The 12438-nt window shown below is 42.8% G+C and overlaps 1 protein-coding gene across 1 annotated transcript in view; it reads left to right on the forward strand.

Moving 5' to 3' along the window:
* Positions 1-12438, forward strand: part of LOC139572723 (protein FAM171A1-like) — an 82814-nt gene that overhangs the window by 12209 nt on the left and 58167 nt on the right. Inside the window, exons 2-4 of the mRNA XM_071395434.1 lie at positions 2888-3115; positions 4519-4611; positions 11301-11459. Coding sequence (XP_071251535.1) covers positions 2888-3115; positions 4519-4611; positions 11301-11459 — 480 coding nt within the window. The remainder of the gene's footprint in view (positions 1-2887; positions 3116-4518; positions 4612-11300; positions 11460-12438) is intronic.

The raw sequence follows: 12438 nt of genomic DNA on the forward strand, positions 1-12438 counted from the left end.
GGCGTTTGGAAATTAATTGACTCAAATTATGTCAATTAGCCTATCAGAAGCTTCTAAAGCCATGACATCATTTTCTGGATTTTTCCAAGATGTATAAAGGCAGTCAATTAGTGTATGTAAACTTCTGACCCACTGGAATTGTGATACAGTGAATGATAAGTGAAATAATCTGTCTGTAAACAATTGTTGGAAAAATGACTTGTGTCATGCACAAAGTAGATGTCCTAACCGATTTGCCAAAACTATAGTTTGTTAAAACTTCTTATGGCTGCATCCCGCTACCGGGATCGATATGACAACAGCCAGTGAAAGTGCAGGGCGCCAAATTCAAAACAACAGAAATCTCATAATTAAAATTCCTCAAACATACATGTGTCTTATATCATTTTAAAGGTCATCTTGTTAATCCCACCAAAGTGTCCGATTTCAAATATGCTTTTCAGCGAAAGCACTACAAACGATTATGTTAGGTCACCACCAAACCACAATAAGCACAGCCATTTTTCCAGCGAAAGATAGCTTTCACAAAAAGCAGAAATAGAGATAAAATTAATCACTAACCTTTGATTATCTTCATCAGATGACACTCATAGGACTTCATGTTACACAATACATGCATGTTTTGTTTGATAAAGTTCATATTTATAACAAAAAATCTGAGTTTACATTGGCGCGTTACATTCACTAGTTCCAAAAATATCAAGTGATTTTGCATAGCCACATCGTTTCAACAGAAATACTCATCATAAATGTAGATGATAATACAAGTTATACACATGGAATTATAGATATACCTCTCCTTAATGCAACCGCTGTGTCAGATTTAAAAAAAACTTTACCGAAAAAGCAAATCATGCAATAATCTGAGACGGAGCTCAGAACAATAGCCAAATTAGTCGCCATGTTGGGGTCAACAGAAACCAGAAAATACATGATAAATGTTTCCTTACCTTTGATGAACTTCATCAGAATGCAGTCCTAGGAATCCCAGGTCCACAATAAATGCTTGATTTGTTCGATAATGTCCGTTATTTATGTCCAATTAGCTACTTTGGTTAGCGCGTTTGGTAAACAATTCCAAAGTCACAAAGCGCGTCCACTATAACGTGCCGAAATGTCCAAAAGTTCCGTAACAGTCAGTAGAAACATGTCAAACGATGTACTGAATCAATCTTTAGAATGTTGTTAACATACATCTTGAATAATGTTCCTACCGGAGAATTAGATTGACTTCAGATGAGCGGGGGAACGGAGGTCCTCCTCATGTGAACGTGCATGTGAAAGCATGGTCAGCTCGTGGCAGTGGTGACTAATTCCTGTCTCCTTCGGCCCCCCTTCACATTAGAGTCATCAGACAAAGTTCTATTGACTGTTGACTCTAGTGAAAGCCGTAGGAAGTGAAAACTCATCAATATCTCGCTGTAATTTCAATGAGAGCTTGGTTGAAAATCTGCCACCTCAGAAAAAATTCAAACAGGAAGTGGAACTTCTCAGGTTTTTGCCTGCCATAGGAGTTCTGTTATACTCACAGACATAATTCAAACAGTTTTAGAAACGTCAGAGTGTTTTCTATCCAATACGAATAATAATATGCATATATTAGCAACAGGGACTGAGGAGCAGGCAGTTTACTATGGGCACCTCTGTGCACCTTTCATCCAAGCTACTCAATACTGCCCCTGCAGCCATAAAAAGTTAACAAGAAATTTGTGGAGTGGTTGAAAAAACGAGTGGCCATCACAAAGCCCTGACCTCAATCCCATAGAAAATGGGACCTGACTCAGTTTCACCAGCTCTGTCAGGAGGAATGGACCAAAATTCACCCAACTTATTGTGGGAAGCTTGTGGAAGGCTACCCGCAACGTTTGACCCAAGTTAAACGATTTAAAGGCAATGCTACCAAATACTAATTGAGTGTATGTAAACTTCTGACCCACTGGGAATGTGATGAAAGAAATAAAAGCTGAAATAAATCATTCTCTCTACTATTATTCTAACATTTCACATTCTTAAAATAAAGTGGTGATACTAACTGACCTAAGACAGGGAATTTTACTAGGATTAAATGTCAGGAATTGTGAAACTGAGTTTAAATGCATTTGGCTAAGATGAATGTAAACTTCCGACTTTAACTGTATGTACCTAGGCTATATCATAGGCTCTGTTCTAGGATTCATTTTCTGTTGAACTGGACATTGATACGCTTCATTCGGCTAAGTTGGTTCATTTTCAGATCAAATGGGACTCATTAGAGATTGAAGGCCAACTAATTACAGACAATTAGTGACGAGCCTGAGTCTGTGTTGTGCATGCTTACCAGTGGTGGAAAAAGTACCCGATAGTCATACTTGAGTAAAAGTAAAGATACTTGAGTCATTTTCTATGAAAGTAAATGTGAAAGTCACCCAGTAAATACTACTTGAGGAAAAGTATTTGGTTTTAAATACACATAAGTATCAAAAGTAAAAGTATAAATCCTTTCAAATTCCTTATATTAAGCAAACCAGACGGCACAATTTTCTTTTTTAAATGTACGGATAGCCAGGTGCACAGTACAACACGCAGACATAATTTACAAATGAAGAATTTCTGTTTAGTGAGTCTGCCAGATCAGAGGCAGTAGGGATGACGACAAAGGATGGTCTCTTGATACGTGTGTGAATTGGACCATTTTCATGTCCTGCTAAGCATTCCAAATGTAATGAGTACTTTTGGGTGTCAGTCAAAATGTGTGGAGTAAAAAGTACATTATTTTGTTTGGGAATGTAGTGAAGTAAAAGTTACCCCAAAAAAGTAGTACTTTCAAGTATTTTTTAAAACTTATCTTACTTTACATCACTGACGCTTACTTAGCCGTGTGTGTAACTCTCGCACTCTCTCTGTGTAGAGGTGACTCTGAAGGTTCACCTGAGTGATGCCAGCACCCACCAGCCCCTGGGCGGAGCCACCATCGAGCTCTTCGCAAACCACACCCCTGTAACCACAGAGACCTCTGCTGCCGACGGCAATGCCTACCTGCGTTTTCCCTACCGTCTTGGAACCCTGTTGGTTGTCACAGCAACCAGACAGGGCTACGTGCCAAATTCCGCCCCCTGGAGACCCACCAGACTGCCCGGTAGGTCAAAGTAGTAAAGTCTACTGTGTGTGTGTGTGTGTGTGTGTGAGAACAATCTGAAAGTGGTGTGTGAGGATAATGAGGGTTTCCCATTACAGCTTTATTATAATAAGTGACCACCCCCATTATCCTCACACAACACTTTCAGACTGTTCACACACACATGCTTATCAGCACTGGACAATTTAGGAGTGACAGAGAGGAAAGGAGGAGTGACAGAGAGAGGAAAGAGGAGGACTTTTGTCTCTGATTTTTATTCAGCCTTTATTTAGACAGATAGTCAATGCTGAGACAGGGAGTCAATGCTGAGACCAGTGTATCTTTATTTAGACAGGGAGTCAATGCTGAGAACAAGGTCTCTTTATTTAGACAGGGAGTCAATGCTGAGAACAAGGTCTCTTTATTTAGACAGGGAGTCAATGCTGAGAACAAGGTCTCTTTATTTAGACAGGGAGTCAATGCTGAGAACAAGGTCTCTTTATTTAGACAGGGAGTCAATGCTGAGACCAGCGTCTCTTTATTTAGACAGGGAGTCAATGCTGAGAACAAGGTCTCTTTATTTAGACAGGGAGTCAATGCTGAGAACAAGGTCTCTCTTCCAGGTGAGCCCTGTATAGCACCACAATACACATTAAACTACACATTCATATACACAATAAAATGCACAACAATACACGAAAAGCAAAACACAATGAGAAAAAACAGACACATTCTTCTGTAAAAAGGTCCCCTAACAACCGTCTGAAATGACCTAGAGGCACCAATTCCTCCCATTTTAAAGTGTATTGTAGATCATTCCACATGTAAAGTGCAAGGAAATTAAAGGCTGATTTACCTAACTCTCTAGACAACAAAGGAGTCTCCAGAGTTAATCAACCTTAAGAACTTGTCATTTTAAGTCTTAATAGTGATGTTAGCTAAGGTAAGTCGGGAGTTTGTGGAGCAGGGCTTTGTAAACAAAAAGACTGTAGTGATCTACAGAGAACCTTTTGGTGAAGAATACAGTGTTGAGTAATTAAACTGTTTCCTGTGATAAAACGAAGGGCGCTATGAAAAACACCATCCAAGGCTTTAACAGTAGAGGTAGATCACAGAGAATGGAAAAGGGAAAGCTGGAGATTTAAACTAGTCAAGTAAGATCTTCAAAAAAAATGTTTTCTACAAACCACAATGCTAGAAAATAAAGAAACCACTAGGTCTAGAATATGTCATGAAGTTGAGAGGAAAACCAAAATTCAATAGTTTACCTTTTATTAGTGAGAATAAAAATGAGCCACAGGGTGGGTTATTGTGATGAATAAATGAGTGACTGGTGGGTCCCATGTGGCTCAGTTGGTAGAGCATGGTGCTTGCAACACCAAGCGTCTGATGAAATGTAAAAATGACTCGTGTGTGTATTCCAGTGTTTTCCTCTCTCAGTCTGGAGCTGCTACCAGAGAGAGCTGCCACTCTGATGGTGTATGAAGACCTGATACACATTAACTCTGGATCCCAAGGTGAGAGAGAGTACTGAGACACGGTCCCTGGCCCAGTGACCTCACACACATTAATAATGAAAGATGTCCACCCCTTTAAAACATCTCTCTAATGAAAGACACACACACACACACACACACAGGCAGCATGTGTCCTCTGTTCCTCTGTCAATCAGTCAGGAGCAATTACATTAGATAAGATTAAATTAATGTGATCTTATAACATGTGTCTTTGTCTGCCGTGTGTCTGAACAGTGTGCTTGTTTTGCTCTGTGTGTGTGTGTGTGTGTGTGTGTGTGTGTGTGTGTGTGTGTGTGTGTGTGTGTGTGTGTGTGTGTGTGTGTGTGTGTGTGTGTGTGTGTGTGTGTGTGTGTGTGTGTGTGTGTGTGTGTGTGTGTTTGTCTTCAATAACCACACTCATTTAGAGTGTCCCATACCATCTGCTCTTCTCCTGCTCTGCCATCCTCTCTGAGTGAGGTTCTGCTGCTGCTACTCCTTTAAATGTTGCTGACTGAGCTGTGTGTGTCCGTCCTCCAGGAGGGCAGGATAATCATGCTATGGTCTGGTGCATACAGTGGCCCCTATCCACACACAGTGTGTTATATCATGGTATTTTGAACCTGGAATCCCAGGGGAGCGATAAACCTTGTCATGCGGACGAGGAGAGAGAATGAAAAGAGAAGGGGGAAGAGAGGGGATGAGGGAAAGGGGGAAGAGAGGGGATGAGGGAAAGAGGGAAGAGAGGGGATGAGGGAAAGGGGGATGAGGGAAAGGGGGAAGAGAGGGGATGAGGGAAAGGGGGAAGAGAGGGGATGAGGGGAAGGGGGAGAGGTGGGGAAGAGGGGATGGGGAGAGACGGGGATGGGGGGGATGAGGAGAAGGGGGGATGGGGAGAAGCGGGGAAAAGAGGGGATGGGGAGAAGGCAGGAAGAGGGGATGGGGAGAAGGCGGGAAGAGAGTGGATGGAGAGAGGGGGGGAAGGGTGCAATGTTCAGGCTGAGGAGGAATATCCATTATCGAGGGAAGAAAAGAGAGGGAACTCTTAGGAGGAGAAGAGGATGAGGAGGGGCTTTTTGGATTGGCACAGGAATCCCCCTCCAAACACACATGCTCTGCTACATCTCACACCGTGTCCAAGCTGTTACCTAGAACTAACTCCTCTCCGTTTTGTTACTCCAGTCCTGTTGATGTGATTATATCCCAGACCTCCTTCAAAACTGGACATTCAGATCAATGCCAGACCTCCTTCAAAACTGGACATTCAGATCAATGCCAGACCTCCTTCAAAACTGGACATTCAGATCAATACCAGACCTCCTTCAAAACTGGACGTTCAGATCAATACCAGACCTCCTTCAAAACTGGACGTTCAGATCAATACCAGACCTCCTTCAAAACTGGACATTCAGATCAATGCCAGACCTCCTTCAAAACTGGACATTCAGATCAATACCAGACCTCCTTCAAAACTGGACATTCAGATCAATACCAGACCTCCTTCAAAACTGGACATTCAGATCAATACCAGACCTCCTTCAAAACTGGACATTCAGATCAATACCAGACCTCCTTCAAAACTGGACATTCAGATCAATACCAGACCTCCTTCAAAACTGGACATTCAGATCAATACCAGACCTCCTTCAAAACTGGACATTCAGATCAATACCAGACCTCCTTCAAAACTGGACATTCAGATCAATGCCAGACCTCCTTCAAAACTGGACATTCAGATCAATGCCAGACCTCCTTCAAAACTGGACATTCAGATCAATACCAGACCTCCTTCAAAACTGGACGTTCAGATCAATACCAGACCTCCTTCAAAACTGGACGTTCAGATCAATACCAGACCTCCTTCAAAACTGGACATTCAGATCAATGCCAGACCTTCAAAACTGGACATTCAGATCAATACCAGACCTCCTTCAAAACTGGACATTCAGATCAATACCAGACCTCCTTCAAAACTGGACATTCAGATCAATACCAGACCTCCTTCAAAACTGGACATTCAGATCAATACCAGACCTCCTTCAAAACTGGACATTCAGATCAATACCAGACCTCCTTCAAAACTGGACATTCAGATCAATACCAGACCTCCTTCAAAACTGGACGTTCAGATCAATACCAGACCTCCTTCAAAACTGGACATTCAGATCAATACCAGACCTCCTTCAAAACTGGACATTCAGATCAATACCAGACCTCCTTCAAAATTGGACATTCAGATCAATACCAGACCTCCTTCAAAACTGGACATTCGATCAATACCAGACCTCCTTCAAAACTGGACGTTCAGATCAATACCAGACCTCCTTCAAAACTGGACGTTCAGATCAATACCAGACCTCCTTCAAAACTGGACGTTCAGATCAATACCAGACCTCCTTCAAAACTGGACGTTCAGATCAATACCAGACCTCCTTCAAAACTGGACATTCAGATCAATACCAGACCTCCTTCAAAATTGGACATTCAGATCAATACCAGACCTCCTTCAAAACTGGACATTCAGATCAATACCAGACCTCCTTCAAAACTGGACATTCAGATCAATACCAGACCTCCTTCAAAACTGGACATTCAATCAATACCAGACCTCCTTCAAAACTGGACATTCAGATCAATACCAGACCTCCTTCAAAACTGGACATTCAGATCAATGCCAGACGTCCAACACTGGACGTTCAGATCAATACCAGACCTCCTTCAAAACTGGACATTCAGATCAATACCAGACCTCCAACACTGGACGTTCAGATCAATACCAGATCAGGTGTACTGAAGGCAGAGGATACACAGAGCTAGAGAAAACACACAGGCACGGCTGCAGCGGTGTCTCATTGCCCAGGAATGTACACTCACCACAGTGGAAACACTATGACATCATCGCGAAGCCCCACTATACAAACTTCTCTTTAACACACAGTCTTGTTTAACTAACCTTGTGGGGACACAATTGATTCCCATTCAAATCCTAATTTCCTTAACCCCTAACCATACCCCAACACCATCTCCTAACCCACAACCCCTTACCCCAATACTAACACTAATTCTAACCTTAATCTAAACCCGTTGGTCTAATTTTGGTTTTTGCTTACTATTCTTGTAGTTAAACATGTCCGTGAGCGCACACACACACACACAGTCTTGTTTAACTAACCTTGTGGGGACACACAATTGATTCCCATTCAAAATCCTATTTTCCCTAACCTTACCACAAAACCTAAACCTAACCCACAACCACTTACCCCAATTCTAACACTGACACTAATTCTAACCTTACCCTAAACCCCCTAGAAATATATTTTTTCGTTGGTCGATTAAACATTTCCACACACACACACAGCTATGTCTTACTATACTTGTGAGGACCTTTTGGGGACTAACAACTGAGTCCCATTCTAAATCCTATTTTCTCTAACCCCTAAACCTAATCCTAACTCCTAAACCTAACCCCTAGTTCTAGCCCTAAACCTAATCCCTAAGCCTAAAATAGCCTTTTTACAAGTGAGGACTGGCAAAATGTTGGTTTACTATTCTCTGGAGCACTTCTGGTACTCCCAAGCAATGTTCCCTCAAAGCTGATTACATGCGTGCAGTAGCCCTGAGACCACGCAGCTCCCGCGGGATTGCCTCGCTCAAGAAATATCAGCCCACGGAGCGAAGAACGAGATTGTATTTCACTCAACTTTCTAGAGCAGTGGTCACCAACTGGTCGATCACGATGGATCTCCAAGGCATCCCTAGTCAATCTCTAAACATTTCTGTAAAAAACCCAACGATAAAGCCCGGCGTTTTTAGAATTTTTTGGGCTTCGGTTATTGGCGGTAGCTACACCCGATTCAGCTGCCCTGCGCGCCGGGCAGGCCAACTGTTGCCATTTTGAAACATTTTCATGTGTCTGAAGGTACAAACTCTTCCTTCCCGGCGGGCCCGGAGAGCAAATCAAGTGCACAATAGGCCTACCGCTGGCCAATGGGATGGCTCAGATGACCGTGTCTGCAGTACAAGAAAGCTAAAACAAAGATTTCAGAACATTTAAAACCATGACTAGAGAGAAACTGTCAACGAATACAGCAAAGAGCTGCTGTTTTTATGAGTGAGTTCATGTTTAAGTTCTTACTCAGCACTGTCAACACTTTGTATTCAACACTTTTATAAGCCATAAAATGCACTGTCTTCCTATTTCCAATCAGCTCTGCAACAAGCAGTGCAGCAGTAATAAATGAGGAGGACATTGTATCCACAGGCTTGCGTTATTATTAGCGGCTTGGGTCTTTTCTAATATCAAGGAATATTTCACTTTCTCTGGTCATAGGAGTAACAACATGCATTTGTGCATGAGGCGGAAATAATGCGGTGCGACTTGAGTTTCGCCAACAGCTGGAAGGTGTATCTTTTTGGTCAGTGTCAGTGGAGGAATGGGAGAGCGGAGGGATGTTGAGAGGTGGACCCTCAGTGTGCTGCTCTCTCCCTCCGCTGAGACTGACCATCAGATGCAGCCCAGTAAAAAAATGCTTGAATAGTTATAGAATCCATTGAATCCAAAAATTCACAAAATGGGACAAACACCAAATTGAGACTCTGCTTGCAGAATTCTGGACCATCAGCCCAGTAAAATAAAAAGCTAATTATTTAAATGTATGCTCACTCAGCTGTGCCTCACAAGTAATACAACAATAGATCTATATGATCTGTGTTCATATAGCCTACCTCAAATGTTTTAATATATATTTTTAAATGTCCTGAACAACAATGCATTGGCAGGGCATTTCAAGCAAAGCCAGTATGCGGTGATAATGTATTGGGCCTGTAGCTTCAAACCTCATTGCTACACTACTGTTTTTAATATGTTAATGTTTCATAGAAAAAAAGTTTAGCCAATTTTGTTGTTGTTGAGAGAGGAGGATCTTGGCTTGAATGTTGACTCAGAAAGTGATCTTGACTCAGAAAAGGTTGGTGGCCACTGTTCTGGAGTTTTCCTTGTTAACACTATCACAGTTTCCCTTTACTGTGGCAATTTTGATCGAATCAAGGCAATATTTGCCACTTTCAATGCAACATACCGAAACAAAATTTGGTTGTAGGCAGAGGCCATCGGAGTAGGATTCTATTGCATTGACATGCATGATTCAGCCCGTAATATACACATACTGGTGCGGCATAACCAATCAGAGCTGCAGTAGGCCTATATGCAAATAGACCATTGCCATATATGGATCTGTGCCATTTACTTTGAACTGGACTGTGTTTACAGCATGAGCGGTTGTGAGTAGATGCGCTTGTTTTGAGATTCAAGCGAGAGCTGCAAATAGCCACGTGTGCACATTTTGTTCATATCCTTTGCTAGTTCCATTCTTTTACTTTGAGATTTGTGTGTATTGTGAAGTGTTAGATTCTACTGCACTATTGTAGCTAGGAACACAAGCATTTTGCTACACCTACAATAACATCTGCTAAACATGTGTATGTGACCAATAAAATTGAATTTGATTTTAGTTAGTGAGCTATTAGCCCAGTTATAGATCGTTTGTAGTCGTCCTAAATATACCTCCGCCTAAACATCAGTGCCACAGGTAACATCCACAAAGCTGTGAACGATCTTAGAAACAAGAAGGGCTTTCTATGCCATCAAAAGAACATAAAATTCGACATACCAATTAGGATCTGGCTAAAAATTCTTGAATAGTTATAGAATCCATTGAATCCAAAAATTCACAAAAGGGGACAAACACCAAATTGAGACTCAAATTGAGCATGCAGAATTCTTAAAAAATATCCTCAGTGTACAGCGTAAAACACCAAATAATGCATGCAGAGCAGAATTAGGCCCATACCCGCTAATTATTAAGATCCAGAAAAGAGACGTTAAATTCTACAACCACCTAAAAGGAAGCGATTCCCAAACCTTCCATAACAAAGCCATCACCTACAGAGAAATTAACCCAGAGAAGAGACCCCTAAGCAAGCTGGTCCTAGTCCTGTTCACAAATACAAACACACCCCACAGAGCCCCAGGACAGCAACACAATTAGACCCAACCAAATCATGAGAAAACAAAAGGATAATTACTTGACACATTGGAAAGATTTAACAAAAAAACAGAGGAAACTAGAATGCTATTTGGCCCTAAACAGAGAGTACACAGTGGAAGAATACCTGACCACTGTGACTGACCCAAACTTAAGCAAAGCTTTAACTATGTACAGACACAGTGATCATAGCCTTGCTATTGAGAAAGGCTGCTGTAGGTAGTGAGTGTAATGTTTACTGTTCATTTTTGTATTGTTTTATTTTACTTTTGTTTATCTATTCCACTTGCTTTGGCAATGTGAACATGTTTCCCATGCCAATAAAGCCCTTAGAGAGAGGCAGTGAGAGACAGAGAAAGAAAGCGGGAGGCAGTGAGAGAGAAAGAGGGAGAGAGAGAGGAAGGGTGGCAGAGGGAGATGAAAGGAACCGATTGAGTAAAAGAGAAAAGAGATTAGAAAGTTGAGATTTAATATGGAGGAGTAAAAACAGAGTGATGAGAGTGAGGAGAGAAGGCCAGCATCCATATGGCGTTCATCACACATATTCCAGACATTCATTTGACAAGCTGCATTAAAAAGGGCTACAGGGGAGATGGACACTAAAGAACAGTGGATCTAAGCGTGTGAGTGGTTCCTGACCCCCCCCCCCCCCCCCCCTTTCCTCCCCAGGATCGAGGGGTCAGTCCTGGGTTCAGTTCCAGCGTCGAGCCCTGAGCCTCCCTCTCAACTCGTCCTACAGCAACCTCACTGCCCTGCTGACTGTGGCCAACAACCCCAGCCACATCCAGCACTTCCCATACCTGCAGGGCCTGGGGGGCAACGGAACAGGTACCTCCACTGGGACTGGGACAGACTGGGACCAGACTTAGGTGGAATACACTGTTGGTACTATTCCATTGGTGCCGTTGTAGGGTGGGAGGGTGGGTGGGAGGGGTGAGTGTGGTGAAGGCAGGGGTGGGTGGGGTGAAGGGAGGGGTGGGGGTGGGTGGAAGGGGTGAGTGTGGTGAAGGGAGGGGTGGGGGTGGGTGGGAGGGAGGGGTGAGTGTGGTGAAGGCAGGGGTGGGTGGGATGAAGGAATGGGTGAGGGGTGGATGTGAATAAGGTATGGTTGAGGAGGCGAGGGGTGAGGGGTGGATGTGAATAAGGTAGGGTTGAGGAGGGGTGAAGGTAGGTGTGAGGGGTGGATGTGAATAAGGTAGGGTTGAGGATAGGAGGGGTGAAGGTAGGGGTCAGGGGTGGATGTGAATAAGGTAGGGTTGAGGAAACGTGGGGTGAAGGTAGGGGTGAGGGGTGGATGTGAATAAGGTAGGGTTGAGGAGGGGAGGGGAGGGGTGAGGGGTGGATGTGAATAAGGTAGGGTTGAGGAGAGGAGGGGTAAAGGTAGGGGTGAGGTACAGCTCTCTGTAAGAGGCTCCATCAAAGATACACTTCCCAGAAGAGCCCCCTTTAACTTCTCTGCGCTACGGATCCCTTTTACGGGATCACTTTCCTAAACAACCGCTAGAATTGCAGGGCGCCAAATGCAAAAATATTACAAAAAATATTTATAATCATGCAATCACAAGTGAAATATACCAAAACACAGTTTAGCTTGTTGTTAATCCACCTATCGTGTCGGATTTTGAAAATATGTTTTACAGCGAAAGAAATCCAAGCTTTTGTGAGTGTAGCTTTCAATGCTACAACAGCTAGCCCCAAATTAGCATGGTCACGAAAGTCAGAAAAGCAATAAAATTAATCGCTTACCTTAGATAATCTTCGGATGTTTGCACTCACGAGACTCCCAGTTACACAATACATTTTCTTT

This window comes from Salvelinus alpinus, chromosome 4, assembly GCF_045679555.1.
Source record: "Salvelinus alpinus chromosome 4, SLU_Salpinus.1, whole genome shotgun sequence".
In the NCBI taxonomy this organism is placed as follows: domain Eukaryota; kingdom Metazoa; phylum Chordata; class Actinopteri; order Salmoniformes; family Salmonidae; genus Salvelinus; species Salvelinus alpinus.